The 19,516-nt window shown below is 37.2% G+C and overlaps 2 protein-coding genes and 2 long non-coding RNA genes across 4 annotated transcripts; 1 reads left to right on the top strand and 3 right to left on the bottom strand.

Annotated features, from left to right (window-relative positions):
- Positions 1-3,213: 3,213 nt before the first annotated feature.
- Positions 3,214-4,214, bottom strand: LOC148779649 (uncharacterized). Its single transcript, XR_016045468.1, has 3 exons — positions 4,133-4,214; positions 3,905-3,987; positions 3,214-3,556 (listed from the first exon to the last, which is right to left on the bottom strand). It is a non-coding gene; the product is annotated as an uncharacterized LOC148779649 (long non-coding RNA).
- Positions 4,215-6,145: 1,931 nt separating this feature from the next.
- On the top strand, positions 6,146-9,266 carry RKF3 (receptor-like kinase in in flowers 3). Its single transcript, XM_006845749.4, has one exon. The coding sequence runs from the start codon at positions 7,200-7,202 to the stop codon at positions 9,087-9,089; it is 1,890 nt and encodes a 629-aa protein (XP_006845812.1). The 5' UTR covers positions 6,146-7,199; the 3' UTR covers positions 9,090-9,266.
- A 1,590-nt stretch (positions 9,267-10,856) lies between these two features.
- NF-YC10 (nuclear factor Y, subunit C10) lies at positions 10,857-15,665 on the bottom strand. Its single transcript, XM_011625601.3, has 4 exons — positions 14,872-15,665; positions 14,602-14,692; positions 11,312-11,353; positions 10,857-11,191 (listed from the first exon to the last, which is right to left on the bottom strand). The coding sequence occupies exons 1-4, from the start codon at positions 14,995-14,997 to the stop codon at positions 11,127-11,129; spliced, it is 324 nt and encodes a 107-aa protein (XP_011623903.1). The 5' UTR covers positions 14,998-15,665; the 3' UTR covers positions 10,857-11,126.
- On the bottom strand, positions 12,488-13,503 carry LOC148779648 (uncharacterized). Its single transcript, XR_016045470.1, has 2 exons — positions 13,188-13,503; positions 12,488-12,783 (listed from the first exon to the last, which is right to left on the bottom strand). It is a non-coding gene; the product is annotated as an uncharacterized LOC148779648 (long non-coding RNA).
- Positions 15,666-19,516: the final 3,851 nt, after the last annotated feature.

Below are 19,516 nucleotides of genomic sequence, written 5' to 3'. Positions count from 1 at the left end.
TTCCAAAATTTGAAATCCATGTCCATGTATCATGATGTCGAGATGATCAATTTGACGATATTTGGGTATCAAAACGACCTCTTCTAGTAAAATATTTGATGTGTGCTCTAATTTAATTGTTGAACCTCGGCTCTATATAAACTTTTTCCATTTCAAAATATTCGTCAAGGCACACTATCAAAATGGGAGAAATTGGACAGAAAATAAGAATAAAAGAGCAGTCAAACAAAGGATGTGGGCTCTTCTGAGAAAACAATGGGACCATTCCATGATGAACTCTAAACCGGATGAAACATTTTGGACCCAGATCGAAGCTTCTTTCTGACCTTGCTTCAAACCTACCTTTAAGATACATATTTAAACGTGCTTGCATCATTGAGGCATTTCTGGCCACAAATCTTCACTTGTTTAGAATAGTGCCATTTCCCTGAATAGTTAATAGTCATTTATTTTCTTTCAAATAACATGAGGCATTGAAGAGGAGAGAAATTGCGTCCCAATTGATTGAGGTATGATTCCACAATCTCTCTCTTTCCCCGCCACCTCACCTAACCGTTGGGTTTATGTGGCTTTTAAAAGCCTTATGAGTACTTGTAATATGAAATGATATAGTAAAACATAAACTCAGTGGAAGTATGGTCTCTCGTGGACCATACTAAGTAAACGATATTTGCAAATACCGGATTGTGCTTGACGATCTAGGCCGGTCGGTTGAAAAAAACCCATGTTGTCTGGACATAAAGAACAAACCGAGAAGGGTTCTAATGAGTTGGCCCTTGATGAGGTCGGAGAATATGCCCACATGATTGAGCCGAGGGACTGTGTGACCCTTGTGTGTGATGGTGGCCTACAGAGACGGGGGCCAAAGCCTCATCCATGTGCCATCACACGGAATGCATATCGATAGATCGTTCGGGAAAGCTAGAAATCCACCTTTTAAAGTGAAGCGTATGTATATACGAGAGATCCCTATCCACCATAAGAGCTATGGTCGCATCAGGTCTAAGTGACATTGACTCGTATCTAGGGGAGGACTTGAAATCCACAGACTGGGATTGCGACCCACTAGCTCATCGGCCTGATTTTGGTGACCCGCTAATAAGCCCCTGCTTGAACTGCGGGTCATAGAAAACATTGAGTTGGTCTGATGAAACAAGTGTAGTTTGTAGTCCACAATTGAAGGTGGAGTGCCCCATGATTGTTGATTCCTAAACCATGTGGATCATTTTCCCATCAAATTAATTTAATTACGTTTGTTTTATGATGGAAATTATTTTAGGATTATTATTTGAATTTTTATGAACCCCTAAATATTTTATTTATAATTTTTAAGATTTATAAAATTAAATATATTGATTTTATAATGGTTTAAATATTCAAATAATATTCTAAAATATTTTTATTAATTTTAAATATATAAAAATATCATGGGTGCCCATTGTGCACATGGACCCACCATATTTCTAGAAGATGGGTGAGTGCCTCCTTTGAGTGGCACGCCCCACCGTTATTCCCTTTCCTATTTTTTGGTAATATGACATGTGGTCATATAGTTGGAAGATATTGACTAAATATTGACTTGATATATCTTTGAAAGGTTTTGTTGAAAGACTGAGTAGACTTGTGTTATTTTATGGTATGCACAATATTTTGATTAGATTTAATTTATTTAATTTCTATTGATGAAAAAATGGTTCATGCACCTTCCATAATGTTGATGGCCCATTTATAGAATGGATGGCTCAGATCTCTCACCCTACAAGTCACCCTTGATCGATGGTTTATGTTCAAACTCGCAAGAAAAGGTAAACCAAGAAAAACTCTAATCTTATTCAAAGCCTATAAAAAGAGATTGTCTCTATCAAAAAATATCTACACTTTATCTTTCTATCTCTCTCTCTTAAGAAAGTTTATCTCTCTCATATTTGATCTATCTCTCCCACATTGTAAAAGAACCTAAGGGTTTAAGTTATAGAGTTATTCTCTCCTATATTTCAAATATGGATTTATGGCTAAGAGTTTTAGGGTTTAGCAAAAAGAGAATTCATCTCTCTCAAGCTAGGTTGCTAAGAGAATTCACTTAGGTTTGAGTTTGTGATCAAAGGGGTTCATGTTCCATTGGTGTGGCTTGGCCAAAATTTTCTTTCCCGATTCAATATTGAAGTTAAACCGTTGATCCCGCGCCATCGGATGGTGGTGACTCGGTATAGGGTATAATAAGCCCGACCGGCCTCTTCGTTTTGTTTCTTGCAATCTTATCTTTTATTCTCAAGCATAATGCATAGTTATTTCAATGACATCAAGTTGTTAAGATCTTGATTTTATTGTTATGCTGATTTTATTTTAAAATTTATCTTATTATAATAAAGACCACATGTAAGTGATCTTTTGCCAAAAGAAAGGGGTGAAAAAAAAAAAAAAAAATGTATTCTCTGATAAAAGAGATCACCGCGCACTCCCACCGTGTAACTATATTCTTTTCCTGCAAAACGCTTTCAACAAAAAATCAGAAAATTAGGGATTCTTACACAAAATATAACTTGAGAATTAAACTAGAACTTTTCGGTGTTAGGAGGGGATAAATACAATAATACCATATACTCCAAAAATGAACGGCCTCACAGTATACAATCCCTTTATGTATATGTTCAATTGTCTTTAGCCTTTTTATCCCAAAGTAAATGGGTTTAGAATTTAGGACTTCGAAGGATTATGGCATATGTACTGTATACTTTCCTGGTCCAGAATTATTGAGCAAAACAAGACATTCCTTCATAAAATTAGAAGTGTTTACTCTTAACAACATAAGCACCAGGTTTGCATATCATCACCACAACCATCACCATCACAGTTCTCAACCAACATTTAAAAGATTGGTGGTCTGACCAGAGTCAGACATGATCAGGCACCAAGAATCACTTGAATTTTAAATTTTTATTATTGAAATTTCCTCGGTCCAACTTGGACTCATCCAATTCAGACTAGAGGAACTCGGGCTCAAGCCCCGGCCAGAGTCCGAACTTTAACTTTGTTATCATCACTACTTTTTATTCAAGACTTCCTTATGTATTTGTGTGCGTAGGGTAGGAGTGAGGGTGAAGGGTTGCATTATTCGGGTATCTAATTATCCGAAACGATGGTTTTTCCAGCTATTTACTCCGTGGTTTAAGAGAACCAAGGATGCATCCTTATGAGCAAAGATGATGTATCATACCATAGAATGAGTGCGTTTAAGCTTAATACAAAAAACATACACATTCATGTATACATATGCATCATCCAAGCACATATAGCCAAATAAATGGACAAAAAGGAGCTCCACCCAGTGACAGTATCAATGAGAGAGAGAAGACAATGCCAAAGGGAGTTGCATGGTCCATTTTTTAAGCTTTTCATGAACGACCCTTTTCTAATAGTGCAGCCATAATTTTGATTTCCAAGCCATTTCCTGGTTTTCTTCTATGGATGGCCTCTTTCTCACTCCTCTGAAGTGTGTTTGTTTTAGGGAAGTAGAGGTCTCTTCACTGTGTCTCTTTTTCGATCTCATTATCAGTATCTAAACATTCCACAAATCAGGATTCAGCACTTCGAAAACTAATCAAATGCAAACGATTAACGAACCAAATAATGAAAGGAGAGAATCAAAAGCTTCTAGTAGGGAAAAAAGAAGAAGGAAGAAAACAGTTGTTCACAATCTTGTTGTCAAAAATAATATTCATATTTTTTGAGACATTAATTGTGCCTTAAGAGTCCCGTAGAAAACAACTGCTAATTCATGATCACTCTGGTTGTATAAAAGGATCCTAACTCCTAAGGAACTTCGATAAATGAATCGATGACTACAGATATGGGAAAAACCTAGGGCAAGGAGTGCCGAGAAGTCCAACTCGACAAAATCGCATACCTTCCTTTCGTGGGACAGTTTGCTAACATCAGGAAGAAGATCGTTTATGGATGGATTCACATCTAACAAGAAACCAAAGCCTCCTGCAACAAATTACAGAATATTAACTGTTGATAAAAAGGAAATAGGGATGCATAGAATAAAGTGTAGAGAGAGAGAGAGGACGAGTAATAGATAGATGTAGAGAGAGAGAGAGAGAGAGAGAGAGAGAGAGAGAGAGAGTCCGACGTGACGAGGAGGAAATGCTTCCAGTTTCCCGCTACCAGGTTACCGCCAACGGTTTTATGTGAATCAGTGATCCATGTGCGACGGCTTAGGGCAGTTTACACGCGCCAATAGATCCATCCAGTGTTTAACGTCCCGGTGATTTTTGTTTCGAAAGGCCGATCTAGATAGGAATCGGAATGAATCAGTTTTGAGATGGTATGAGACTACGTCCAGTTCGCCACTGTAAATTCTTAATATATATATATATATATATATATATATATATTTTTTTTCTTGTCTAATGGTTTCTTAAGTCTCTGTAAATTCTTATTTTAATTTTAAATTTTTAAAATATTTTATAGATCATCTATTCGAACCCATTTGTTTGATGAAACAAGGTAATAGCGGATCTAGAAGAAATTGGTAGCGAGAGAAGGGATATGTTTCTCCTCGACAGCTTTTCCCTAAATTTCATCCGATTAATGAGGCATAAGTCAATTCATAGATCAGATATAGGAATAGGAAGCGATAATTGAATCGGGATAGCACGCATTTACCTAGATAGGTTTGTCATGTGGGATCTACATCTTCGAAACCTGACATTTTAGAATGGCTAGTGGATAAGTAATCATCCATACATAAATGATTGAACCATCATATACTCGTTCTTTAACAATCTGCATCCTGAATGCTGGTCGATCAATCCGACGCCAATCGGTGAACGATCCGCCCCTCGATCCGGTCTTTGAAATGCTCTTCCCACCAAAGAAAGGATTAAAATCATAAGTGAAACTTACTCAAACGCAAATGTACATTTGAGATGAACTTTCTAATCAAAATACACACGATCACGAATTAGAAGAGTCGAAAATGAGTGAAGTATTAATAATTGATTAATAAGGTGTATTTTGATCATTTTTTCTTATCATAAATCTAACAAGATATTTGCCACTTATAATAAGACTACATTCTTCGCAAGCAGTTGGTGCTTCAATTTATGATTTTTATCACGCATTTTGAGTTATGTTATAATAATCAAAATTGTCTTGAATCATATAGTTTTGTTGTCGTCAAAATGCGTGATAATAGGGAAAGAGGTCAATTCCTAGCGAGGGTGGGGGCCATCTTCCCACTAACTCACAATAAAGAAAAAATAAAAAAAAAGCGTGCTAATCAAAGTGGTCCTGAACTATAAAATAATCACAATCATATACTAATAATTCCAAGTTGGGGGTATTTGGGGATAAACATATAAACACGTGGAAAAAGACAAAGGGACACGAGCATAAAATGTGAAAATATAGGGGACAGTTTTTATACACCATTTGATTATTAAGGATATATAAACTTTCTCCTTTTTCACATTTGCCAGTACTTTATATTATATTGCCAAGAGCATTTTATCGGTTCACTCCTCGGGATGAAACAAAATTTAGGAGACTTTTAAGAGCCCGAGTTTTGGAGTTTGACTCTTCAACCTATTCACCAAAAACTTGATAAGAAATCAACCCATATATTAAAGTCGTTTTTTATCTAAATTACAGGAATCTACCTAAAAATTAGGTGATGATTATTTAAAAATTTAAAGTTAATTTTTATCTAAATCATTTTAATCTACCTAAAATTGACTTGAACCGTATTTAAAAAATTCACATTATGTGTTTTTAAATAGTTAAAAGCTAAAAGATCCCATGCTCCTAATAGAGCACGCTCTCAATTTACTCCCCCAGATAAAACCCAATATAACAGTATTGTTAGGACCGTCCAAGCATGGGATGTAACATCTTCAACCCATATAAATATGTTCCACTTGCTAAATTTTTGAAATTTTAAAACATATCCCAATACCTCAATTGCACATTATGGCTTCCATTTCCACTTAATTCAAAAACCCCATACTAATTAAAAAGCACTAATTAAAATTAAAAAGCCCGACGGGCCTGTCAACCCCACTCATTTACCAAAAAAAAAACATATATCAAAAGTGCCACCTCATATAAACCCCACCTATTAGGGGAGTAAGCGAACCCGATGAAAAATTCAGTTTATTAAAATAAAAATGAACGGGGTTAGTTGGCGTTGTACAGATCCTGTGATGCCATAAACCAATGAGAGGAATTTTCTTATCAAAGAAAACAGTCACCTGTTTCTCTCCTTATCTCACATCAAACACTCTACCCTCTCTCTGTGATCTTTTAACTTTTTCTCTCTCTCTCTCTCTAAAGTCCTTCTTAGCAGTGGTTTTTGGACCGAGGCTGCAGCTTCGTGGGCAAGGTCAGGTGGTTTCCATGAAAGCACCAACGGCGACTCTTCTTCTCTGTCTCACACACACCATTGTTGACATTTTGTGGTCATCTTCTAGAGGGACGGAGATTGATCAACACCAAAGGCTGCTGCTTTCTCTCTCTAAGCGGCCTGGCCTGGCCTAGCTCCGCTCTCACGTTTTCGTTGCAGTTTTTAAATTTTATTTATTTTTTCAGTTGAGGTGAGAGTGAGATAAGCTTGAGAACATATCTGCATGGAAGATGAGGTAGAATTCAATTTAGTTCTAAGCACCCTTTCCAAGAAATAACCCTAAAACATACTTCACCTCTCGCTCCATCTCTGCAAAGCCCATCCCACCACACACACACTCTCTCTAAACAGGCATCAATACTGCACCACTCTCTCTCTCTCTCTCTCTCTCTCAATTCCCCCCCTCCTCCCTCTCTATCTAAAGTTTAAACAGATCGATACTACAACAGCCCTGTAAAACCCATCTCAGCTCTCTCACTCTCTCTCTCTCTCTCTATATCAAGATAGCAGCTTTTTCTCTCTTGAAAACTCATCATTCCTCTCTCTATTTCGCTCAAAACCCATATCAATTTTGCAACACTTTCATTCTCTCTCTAAAACCATATCAATATTGGAGCTACCTCTCTCTTTCTCTCTCAAAATCCACATCCATCTTGCATCTCTCTCTATGACAAAATCCCCTGGCAATCACCAGAACATCACTCTTTAGAAAATCACCGATGTAACTCTCTCTCTCTCTCTGATGTATGCATACAAACCAGGGCGAAAACCCAACTTTTGAAGCTCAACAGGCATGTATCAGCTGCTTCTGCTCCTCTTGTTGCTAAACCACGGAGGCTCCATTCATGGCCACATACAATCTCACAGAAAGCTCGCGGACTCCAGTTCGCAAAACCGGACCACCTGCCCCCTCGATTTCTCAGTCCTCTCAAGATTTGCAGAAGGAGCAAAGCAAGCAAATCTCTCTCGTCGCTGTCAATACTCTCTCCAAGGCCTACACCTCGTCCTCGCAGAATTCCTCAGAACCAATGGCCTCTTTCTCCCTCCATTAAACTCCTCCGACTCTTGTTGGAATGATTTCGAGACTGCAATTCATGGGGTTTACCCCAATTTCAATATTCGATCAAGTTGCGGCTTCGAAACCAGTTGGATATCACAGGGTTGTATGAATATCACAACCCGAGCTCAATTCGAAGCTCAAGTCCCTGAATCTTCAATTCGAGATATGAAGAGGCTTTGTAATCAATCTCTAGAGAACAATGCTCCTTGTTCTGGTTGCACGGCCACTTTATCAAGCACACAAGCTGCTTACTTGCCTGGTGATTCCATTGGTAATATGACTGTTTGCTCTAATTACGCATCAATTTATGCAGCTGCTTTGGTGAACCAATATGGGCCTACGGATCAAGGAACCGCTTTGTGTTTGTTCCTTTTGCCTTTGCCTTCAAACCTGAAGAAACACAAGGCCTGGGTTTATGGACTTGTGGTCGCTTGCCTTGTGTTGATTGGAGCTGTTTTTGCACTTGGGTTTTTGCGAGCTCGGAGATATAACAGGAAGAGAGCTATAGAGAGGAGGTCCTTGATGGAGAAGGATGTGGCTTCAGGGTTGGATTCAATGAAAACAAGCGCCACTTTGGTGAGGTTCACCTTCGAGGACATTAAGGCCTCGACTGGTAATTTCTCAAGGCATAACATCATTGGGAAGGGGAGCTATGGGAATGTATATAAGGGGACATTGGCTGATGGGACCGAAGTGGCCTTGAAGAGATTCAAGAATTGTTCAGCTGCTGGCGATGCAGGCTTTGTTCACGAAGTCGAAGTCATTGCAAGCGTTAGGCATAGGAACTTAGTGGCATTGAGAGGGTTTTGCACTGCCACTACACCTATGGAGGGCCATCAGCGGATAATTGTTTGTGACCTTATGAGAAATGGAAGTCTCCATGATCATCTATTTGGTTCATCAGAGAACAGATTGAGTTGGCCAATTCGTCATAAGATAGCCGTAGGAATGGCCCGTGGGCTTGCTTATTTGCACTATGGTGCACAACCTGCAATTATACATAGGGATATAAAAGCTAGCAATATTCTTTTGGATGAGAGCTTCGAGCCCAAAGTGGCTGATTTCGGTTTGGCCAAATTTACACCAGAGGGAATGACCCATTTAAGCACAAGGGTAGCGGGGACAATGGGCTATGTAGCACCCGAATACGCTCTTTATGGTCAGCTTACCGAAAAGAGCGACGTATATAGCTTTGGGGTTGTGCTTCTTGAGCTTCTGAGTGGCAAAAAGGCCCTTGTTTCTAATAGTGAAAGCCAGCCTTCTCTTGTGACAGATTGGGCCTGGTCTCTTGTTCGGAAAGGAAGGGTTTTGGATGTCATTGAACAAGGCATGGCTGATTTGGGCTCAACTGAAGTCATGGAGAAATATGTATTAGTTGCTGTCCTTTCATCTCATCCTCAAATGCATGCAAGGCCAACCATGGATCAAATTTTGAAGATTTTAGAGAGCGATTTAGCTATCCCGGCCATTCCTGAGAGGCCGATCCCTCTTGTTGCAGGTAGAGAAGACATTGAGAGATCAGTAAGCAGTAGTGGTTCTGGTCATTTGTCTAGTCCATCAGGGTATCAGTCTTTCAACTACGAGAATGCCTCTCAAAGTCTGAAGGAATCGAGTAGTCTATAGGAGTTCAATTGCTCCCAATGAGAGGACCTCAAGCATCCAACTCTACTTCTCTGAAATCAGATTTTTGGGTACTCATTCTTTTGTGTGGGATTATAATCCCAAAATTCTATTATTAGTGTTGATTGACGTAGAAGTTTTCTATTGTAATATATTTTTTTGCTTTATTTGGCTTCAAAATCATTTTATACTGAGCTGAATGTGAGACCACCATGGGAGATACCAAAAACACTGTATAGTTTTTTGAGATAACAGGCCATGCTTACATCATTTTACATCATTTTGCTTCAACAAATGGTTCCTCTTGCATCTCTTCATGCCAACATTATCGAAGCAGAGCCTGGAAAGCACTTCAATAAGGCGAGTCAGGTTGAGTTTATCTTTTCTTTGAGAAACTAGGCTGACAAATTTTAATGTGTAATAAAAGATACCCTAAGAAAGTCACAGTTTTCTGGTTGAATTATCCCAGTACAGGAAATGGTCTCTCTATCTCAAGATGAGACTGTTTGGGACCTTCGTGCCTGGATTAGCTCATAAAATAATGACAAGCCTCAGGTCCAGCACAATCCTAAATTCTCTCTCATTAACAGAAGAAACTACCTTCTTTATAGCATTAAGGATGAATATAGTAGCCCTATTCCATGTTAATTGTAGTGGTTGGGCAATAGAACAAACTGTGTTCAAGTAGATTGTTTCAAATCAAGGAGAAATAATTTCTTTTATTTCAGCAGGCAGTTCACTATTTCTATAAAACCAAATAATCAATGAGATCATTCTTCCATTTGATTGCAAAAATATCCTACAGCTGAACGTTTGATGGGCAAAAATATATCCAAAGCTGGAGCAACTGTGCACTGAATCTGCCTGCTGGTTTTATTTTTTCTTAATAAGTTTATATCTACTTGATTTTTACTAATAAATCAGGTTCCATGGCATGCCTGACTGGAGAGTTCAAGACTCAAATGAGATCTCAAAAAATGAAAAACAACAATTCAAAGATCTAACATAGATCTCTGTTTTCTTTTCTTTTTATCTTTGACTTCTTTTTTTGTGCGTCTTTTCCAGTTGCTAAATATTGGCATGCATATGTGCCAGTTTCTTGCTGAAAGGATGTGGCATCATCATATTGACATGGTTATGTTATCAGATATTAATGTTGGATTAAGATAAGCATATGAAACAATCAACGTCCTAATTCCAGACAAATATAGCTACAAACAGTTTTGCATAACACACAGCCACGAGAGCCTGCACTTTAGTGTCGCAATTGGGGAGAGATCTGCTTCTCAGAGCACAACCCATGATTCAAAGCGTACCAAAAACAACAGTTAATTCCTTTTTATTCCCAAAACCAAACTTCACTTTCCTCCTAAATCAAAATTAATAGGCCCTGTTCCCTCAACATGGCTAAATACTAGGAGACATACCAAACTAACCAACATATCACCATAATTCATTGAGATACAAAATTTTGTCTGGCTAACGTTGAACTACATACAAGAGTCTCCAGGCCAATGTAAATGTACACAATTTCGGGAGTTCAATGTACCTAATACTCATCAATGTAACAAAACTTTCCTTGTTATTCTTTTAACCATTTACACATACCAGCTGGGTATTGACTAGTTGATAAGGTCAGAATATTTTTTCTTTTCCACAAAATAAAGTCAGAATGCTAGTATCACTAAACGGGCTCTACAACTTTATAGCATGTTTTGACGGACTGGAAACCAATGCTTCACCTGTCCTTGACTCGTACAAGGATAACTCTGATGAATGTAAAATTGAATCATAAGGATAACTCTGATGAATCCAAACATGGAATGACAAAAACTCATACATGCATCACAAAAAGATGCTACAGTGCTTAAATTGAGTTCTGTCAATCTAGTTAAAGGTGCAGAAAACAATAGAACCAAAACTATGGATAGAGGACCAATCAAATACAAAGGATCCCAAAAGGTATTTTCCAAGTTGCAGCAGATAATCCGAACTCTATTACTTCAGATACAGTTTTTAGCCATTGACAACACAATTGCCTCATGTTTCCACTAATGGGTTATCTTTTAAAGCATCTGCAGCTTTCACTTTCTGGGGCACAAAATCTGCATAAAGACGGTCAAATAATTAGCAAATATACACTCCAATCTTTGGTAGAAGAATTGGAAATATAAGATGATAAGAACATGGACGGGTCATGAAAAAGATATTGTTTAACAGAATACCTTCAAGGAATTCATATCTTCTCGATTTGTGAACAGCTGATGCTGAGATGACAAAAGCAGATCCCAAGAATCAAAAAATTATATCTAAAACTTACATTTCACAAGTGAAAGGTATCACATTCCTTTGACAATAAAACTATAATAAGAATATAAATCAACCAGGCTGCAAGTCAAACTTTTAATTTAAAATATACTTTGATGGATACTAATCTCATTAGAGGGTTCTTTCAAAAACAAGAAAAGAAAAGAAAAGATCTCATCTCATTAGAGAAGAAAGACAGAAAAAGGTTTTTACGGTGAACTAGTAATTCAATTCACACGAATTTAACTAGTACACTTTGGTTTCAAGGAGCAAAAAATTAAGGTGATGTGTTACAACAAACCCGGCACTTCACTAGTTACCACTCATATATGGATTTGATGCGAGTGAATCATACGGTTGTGCTGAGATCATGGATCATACCGTCTACACAAAAGATCACAACAAGGATCGTGCTAGGTACATTCGCTGTTCGATCTGGATTGCATGATATTAGAAAATACGGTTACCAATACAAAACAATGTATACACACAAACCCACACAATTCCTAAAAACAGAACCATCCACGGGTTCTTCTTTTATTTTATTTATTTATTGGCAGACTTTTTACTACAATACTTAGGGGTAAAAGAATGCCATAATGGTAAATCTCCGATCCCCTGGCACCTAAACAATGAAAATAATGAGTGGAGAGTTTGGATGGTAAAAACCCTCATTTTTATTATTTAACTTTCTCTTAAATCCTAACTCTTCTAACACGCATGCATCTTTCCTAAATCCTAACTCTTCTAACATGCATGCATCTTTCCTAAATCCTAACTCTTCTAACACACATGGATCTTACTGTGCCAGTTCCCACTAAGAATGAGATAAATAGTTTTAGAAATCTGCATTAACAAATAGTTTTAGACATGCATTGATCTACCCTCTTCAAGCCTAGAAACTATATACTTACACCAAAAAAAAGGCTAGAAACTATAAGAACGTATAATATGATGCTTTAGGTTGATTTAGGCACTCTTTCTTTCCAGAAAGAGAATGTTGAAGCCCACTTTTATGTCCATGTCCACTCCAAGAAAACATTGCTATTTCGCATCCAGATAAGCACCGCTTCTTCTAAATCAAAATACGTGTGTTTGTTTGAATATGTTAACATTGAATTGAATAAAGGGGGATACAAATAGCAAAAAATATTGGCTATCCACAGGCGGAAGCCCTATTTACAGAAAGCACCTAAAAGGGTGTAAAAAAGAAACAGAAATAAAGGCCTTTCTTGCAGCAAAATTACCAGAGCAGAGCATTAAGAGGCCATAAAAAATGAGCCCATCAAAAAATAACCGCGAATTATCTATACATGCGGCATCCTTAGCGAGGGTGTCGGCTTCCTGGTTTGATTCCCGGCCAACATACTTCGATGAGACGAGCATATCCCTGCAAAGGTGTTCAATTTTGTCAAAAAATGTGAGCTACAGCCCAAGGGAAGGGAGAAGTTTTAGATGCCTATCCAATAACATTCTTTGAGTCTCCCTCAATGACAATTGGGGCATTCCTAAAGGAGACTAGAAGCCTAACCCCCCATAGTAAAGTGAGAGCTTCGAAGGTCATTGAATCGGCGTGGCCAATGTTCTTGGAAGTGGAAGCAAGAATGGCATCGGTGTGGTCCCTAATAAGGGAGCCAATTCCCTATGGACCGGGATTGCCCAGGGAATCACCATCGAAGTTGAGTTTAAGGTGCCTCATGTCAAGAGGTCTTCATAAAGAAGCCCGAGGAAAACGATTAGGACTAAAAAGAAGAATGGCCTCCCAATTTAGGTAGAAGGCTAAGTGGGGAACACCTTTGAAGCTCTTGTGGTTGGTTGCCCAGAAGACGATCGAGGATTTGATCTTGGAGAAAAGGCCTTCCCCGGATAAGTGTTCACCCCGGAAGATCCTATTATTGCGTTCCATCCACAATGCCCAAACCATGGCTGCCACCGAATATTTCCATAATAAAATGCTTGCTTTAGGCCACAGGAAAGGTTGTTGAGAGTTTATGAGCTGAGGCACATTGGCGGGTAAGACCCACTGGCATTTAAATAGGCTAAGAACTTTACCCCAGATCTTGTGGGTGAAAGGGCAATGAAGGAAGAGGTGGGCATTGCTCTCTTCGTCTGCCACACAAAAGATGAAAATGGAGGCATATTGTAAATTGGAAGAGGTGGCAAGAAGATTAAGAATATGCCTATTGTTGACTATCAAAATGGCGGCATATTGCTGGCCTTCTTTTTTTCTTTTCTTGCATTACAATTACTACCTCATACCTATACATTTCCAAAAAGAACACCCCATACCTAGCATAAAGAGCATAAGCAGTATGATATCAAAAACACAGATTACTAACCAATCAAGCTTATAAGTTCATCATCATCATCAAAGCTTTTTCCCAACTAATTGGGGTTGGCTACACAAATCCTGGTCTGCCATTCTACTCTATTAAGGGTTTGTTACTATTTCCAACCATATCCTTTTGGGCTTGCCCGTTACTTTTTTTTAGCCTCCACTTTAACTAACTCGCATCTCCTAATAGGTGTTGTATTTGTACTAGGTTTGCACCATACATGGCCAACCCACCTAAATCTACTCTCTCTCATCTTATCGCCTATTGGTGCCACACCTAAATTTTCCTAAATGTGTTCATTTTGTCTTGCCACTCATCCATCTCAACATCCTCATTTCCGCTACACTCATTCTATGAGTATATTGGTGCCACACCTAAATCAAGCTTATAAGTTAATGTTATGAAAATTCTTTGTACGATGTCATGGCATCATTTGGTGCAACTAATTCATAGCAATGCAGGTGCCATTTTATCCAACAAACTAACTTAAAAGATGAAGCCAAGCTGAATATCAAGGTCAAGCTTTGGAGAGAAATGAAACAAGACAATTGAGTTGATAAATAAAATTGGCTCTCAATATCAAATCTCTAGATACAAGTAAAACCATCAAGAGCTCTAGTATCTGCAATCTTTCAGTTGTTTGATGAAATAACACAAAGAATTATAAATAATAAGGCCCCCAAAAAATGAGTCCTAAAATACAAAGACACCACCAGAAAAACAAATAATTACCCAAAAACAAAAAAATCATACAACATAAAACACCATTAAAACATGCAAATAAGCCATTACAAAAAATGGCCCACCAAAAAAGTCATAAAATAAAAACACCATTACAAAAAAGAAGTGGGGTTAAAAAAAAACCCACTTACATAGATGCTCATAACTGAGAGATGACTTCTTTCTCTTTTCCTCAAGAAAACAAGCAAATCCATCTTCAGCCAATTGCTCGAGGAATTGCACCTATATGAAACAGAGTAAGACAAAGCCTTCATAAAAGAAAAAATACAAAAAAAGAAAAAGAGCAGATAAATAGTAGACATAAACAACAAATACATTAGTAGATACATTGAAGAAATAAGGCAATAAAAATAAGTTAAAATCTGTAAATATAAATGCAAAAATAGAACGAAGAAGAATACGGTAGCTTTATTGATAAGGAAAAGAGCGTCTTGATTGATGCGGTAGTCGCTGCCTTCGCTCCTTATTAAGTTCTTTATTCTGTTGGTTGGAAACCCTTCTCTTGGGTTCTTCTCTGAGCTCGCCATCTCTCCCCCTCTTTCTCTAACTGTTCCCCCTCTCTCTCTCTCTCTCTCCCTCTCATAAATGTTTCAAAATAAAAAACTGCTCTCTCCTCTGCAGTATAAAAGGGGATAGCGCGTATAGCATGAGCACACTGTACAACAACTCCTTGGGGTACACAATGAGCATAATCAATGTTTCTGCATGATCGCACAGTACAACAACTTGAGAGGTTCTCATCCTTCATAAATTGAACACTATTCAGCATTGGGATGTTACTTTTTTTCTAGAAAGTATGGAATGAGATTATTTTGAGATTGATCATTAGGATGAGGATGTTACATCTCTAGAATTTTGGGTCCTCAAGATATTCCTATGTTGAATTTTACTCGACAGAGTAAACAGACATGTATGCTCCTACAGGTACATTGGTTTATTAATTTTTTTATATATGAAAAGTATTTGTGGCATTATATAGTCACCCTTCAAATAATTGGTTTAGTGCCACAAGTACTTGTAAATTTAATAATCTCAGATTTAAAAAAAAAAGAATTTTTAATTTTACAATATTTTTTTGGACCATCCATTTTAAGTGTTCATAGATCCCCTATATATACACCATTTATGGAGCTTGAAAGTTGAGAGAGGCAAAATAGATTTGCAAGCCATCACAAAGTTTTCTAATGCTGAATTTATTTTCCAACAAGTTTTCCCTAGTGAATTTCATGAAGTCACTTTATCAGAGCCCCGACCCTTTAATTCTGCATTATTAAGCCACATTTAAAATGTGGTTAGAAAATCAACTAGACTGGACCCTACCAATAGATAGATTTGTTATAGGTAATATTCATCTAGTGAATCTAAAGTAGATTTCAAAATTCATTAAAAAAAAATTGACTTGAATTCGTCGCATCGTCAATAAAACTAGGATAATGCATTGGTATAACAAGCAAGTTTAACTTTTGTTGGGTAAAAGAATACTTTTGGATGTTGCACAAATTCCCTATAGCAGGATTAAGTTGTACTTGGCTTCTCTACTTATTAATGAAAAGTAGGATTGTTAAGTTGTACTTGGCTTCTCTACTTATTAATGAAAATTGGTTAGAGGGGTTTCTCCGTTCCTCACTTATATTTATATATATATATATATAAGTCTTAAAAATATTTGTAGGCGAAATTGAATAGTATTTTGCTCGCAACATTTCTTGTAGAGCTGTTACGGTTTGCCTTAAAAGTCACAATTGCTCTATAATAGTCGTTGTAGAATCCTGCATTTTTTGCATGAAAATTTGATCGCAATAGCTCTACTATGTCTGTTTCGGTATCGCAACAGACATAGCAGAGCCGTTGCAATTTGTTAATCCACACCATCCGATAGGAGAAAACACTATTCATTTTCATCTATATGCTTTGCGTAGTTTTTTTCGGGTAATTAGGTGATAGTTTGGTATAAAAAGCAGGATTAACTTTGGTTGGGTAGAAGAATACCTTCAAAGTTATATATATATATATATATATATATATATATATATATATGTATTTGGTATTTACATCAACTGCTAAGTAGTCAAGCTCAAGTCCAATTCTTGAATATTTATTTAGTTGATTATACGAAAGGATTCTTCCAAGAGACTCTTAGTTCATTAAGCAATATGCATATACAAGCTTGTTTTAAATAGACAAATACAAATAACAAGAATATAAATAAATCATAGGTACCTATACTATATCTAGACTTACAATAAAATACAAGATATTGTACCTACTCTTCCTATATATACTGAGTACAATATATACCTTTCATATTAACCTGGTAAACCAATTATTTAAAAAGTGGATTGGTGACTCGGATCGGGCACCTCAAAAACCGATCCGAATCGGGAATCGGCTGAATCGGTCGGATTAAAGCTTCAAAAAAATCCGAAAAAATTATTAAAATTCATTATAAATGTTGTTTTTTAGAAATACAATAAGAAATGAGGGTACTACATTATTAACTTTCAGTTTTTTCATCAATTTGTGAATATTGAGATGCTCTTTTCCTTTATAAACTTAAGTATTAAATTTGCATCACACAAAAAAAAATCATAGCATTATCATGGATAAAATATATAATTATACATGGACTATAATAAAGAATAGACTAAATCAATGAAAGAATGGCCATTAAAATCTCGTTTTGGCGAAAAACCCTAATCCGCTAAAAAAACCCAAATTATTACAACCTAACTAACTATAATCCAAAATTATTACAACCTAACTAATTATATTATTATATACTGAAATTATAATTATTAGTTTACATTTTATAATTATTTTATTAGATAAATAATAACAATTTTAAAATATTTTATAATATTATATAATTTAAAATGTATTATTGACAACTGTAGGAAAAATAGTACATTACATGATTTTAATGTAAAAATTAATAAATAAAATAAAATATTTGGTTATCAATGTAAAAATTAATAAAATGCGTATAAATTTTGGTAAAAACACTTTAATTTATTATATGCCCAAGGGATGAACAAAAATTAGCTCAAGAAGGGATAACTATTATATGGCCCAAGAGGGGATTTGAACTTGAGATGTCAAAACAAATAACATTAGTGATAACCATCATGGATCATTAACATATGTATTTAAAATTGCCTATTAATAGCATATATTTACATTATATTTTCATTTAATGATGTTTGGGAATTATCCCACATCGAAGGATGAATATTCAAATATAATATAAATAACTATGTACTTAGAAAATTAATGCAAGTGAAAATACTAGGGCATTAGTGCACATGTGCATGTGTGTGTCGTACGCGTGGTACATGTGGGAGTGGTGTGTGACTTGTATGTACGTGTATGTGCGTGTCCCACTTGTGTCCCACGTGTGTCACATGTGGGCGTGGCACATATGGGAGTTGTGTGTGTCGCATGTGTGACGTGTACGTGTATGTACGTGTCGTGTGTCACATCTGGGAGTGGTGTGTCACACGTGTGACACGTATGCACGTGTGAAGGTATTTTTGAGGCTTGAACCGGTGCATACGTACACATGTGCGTGTGGCACGTGTGGGAGTGTGCGTGTGGCACGAATACGTATATGTGCGTGTTGCACGTGTGTCACATGTGGGAGTGGTGTGTGGCCCATGTGTGTCACATGTGGGCATGACACATGTGGGAGTGGTGTGTGTCACATGTGTGACGTGTACGTGTATGTGAGTGTCACACGTGTGTCACATGCGGGAGTGGTGTGTATCCCACGTGTGTCACATGTGAGAGTAGTGTGTGTCGTACGTGTGGCACATGTAGGAGTGGTGTGTCGCGCGTGTGATGCGTGCGCACGTGTGAAGTGTTTTTGAGGCTTGAACCGGTGCACGTGTGCTTTAGGGTTTAGGCTTCTATGTCCGTGACGGTTATAGGCTTTTTGGAGCATCAAGAAACCTAGCCAAAGGGTTACAGGAACCCTTCGAGCCGCCATGGCTCTAATATAGTTGTGGCGACCGTCATGGACATAGCAGGTCTGAACCAATGTATAGGATTCTTGGTGCACCAGGAAGTTAGAGCTGCCACACCTCTAATAGAGCTGTGGGGTTTATAGGCTTCGTGGTGCACCACGAAGCTTGGCTGAAGGATTCCAGCAACCCTTCAAGCTGCCACGGCTCTAATAGAGCTGTTACAGGGGTAAAAACACCTTTTAGGGAAGAAAAAAGCTAAAAACAGATATAGATGTATTACATAAAAAATAAAGGTCAGTTTCAAATATAGGCAACTACCGGGGTTATATCTGATAATTTCTCTAAAAATAAATAGTCTCTTTGTATATTTTTCGTTTTTTAATATGTTTCTTTTTTATATATGAAAATGAGTCAACAAATCAGTGAATATGCATGCATGCTCTTCCAAGAATAATGTAATGTATACATGACTCGTTGTGAAATGTGAGGGCTATTAACATATTTTCAAAGGGAGGCGTGCGAGCCTTTTCTATATGTGATTGGACGAACGTACAAGTTATGAGCAAGAATAGGCTGGATTTGTCCCTAGCTCCAATAAGACGAACTTTGATTACCTTTACACATCCCTTGTTTCTTTGTTTTTGGTAAAAGGGGAATACCAACCACAACTTGCTATGCTATATCAGCTCAAAAATTTGTCCTTACTATGAACCATTGAAAAGAACCCCATGTACAATAATGTTCCTGTTTACTATAATATGAGATTTTATACAATAAGACTGCTATCAAAAGGTCCCATATTAAGCCACTAGATGTGAAATCAAAGGTGTTTCATTTCTCCTTGCAAAGTTTGAAAAAAACTTACCTCAAACTTTGCACGTACTTGATGGTACACCTCAAGCTGCCGGATTTCACATTAGATGGCTAAGGATCATTTACTCTTTTATACCAAAAACTAATTGGTCTTATTGTATACTTCCCCATGTAGATATAACATCCTTTTCGCCTAATGAAATGAGCCAAACCCCAGTTGCAAGGAATTGAATAGGAACTAACCTTAAAAATCAATGGAAACTAGACAAGC

This window comes from Amborella trichopoda, chromosome 12, assembly GCF_054954075.1.
Source record: "Amborella trichopoda isolate Santa Cruz 75 chromosome 12, AtrichopodaSantaCruz75HAP2 v2.0, whole genome shotgun sequence".
Taxonomy (NCBI): Eukaryota; Viridiplantae; Streptophyta; class Magnoliopsida; order Amborellales; family Amborellaceae; genus Amborella; species Amborella trichopoda.
This window is presented reverse-complemented; position numbering and strand designations above follow the sequence as displayed.

What these genes read in the sequence shown, in the direction of transcription:
- RKF3 (XM_006845749.4), top strand. Translation starts at nt 7,200, where the DNA reads ATGTATCAGCTGCTTCTGCTCCTCTTGTTGCTAAACCACGGAGGCTCC.
- NF-YC10 (XM_011625601.3), bottom strand. Translation starts at nt 14,997, where the DNA reads ATGGCGAGCTCAGAGAAGAACCCAAGAGAAGGGTTTCCAACCAACAGA. An exon ending in TCCTTATCAATAAAGCTACC is followed by an intron (nt 14,693 to 14,871) that starts GTATTCTTCTTC and finishes TGTTTCATATAG; the next exon opens with GTGCAATTCCTCGAGCAATT. An exon ending in AAGATATGAATTCCTTGAAG is followed by an intron (nt 11,192 to 11,311) that starts GTATTCTGTTAA and finishes GTCTTTATGCAG; the next exon opens with ATTTTGTGCCCCAGAAAGTG.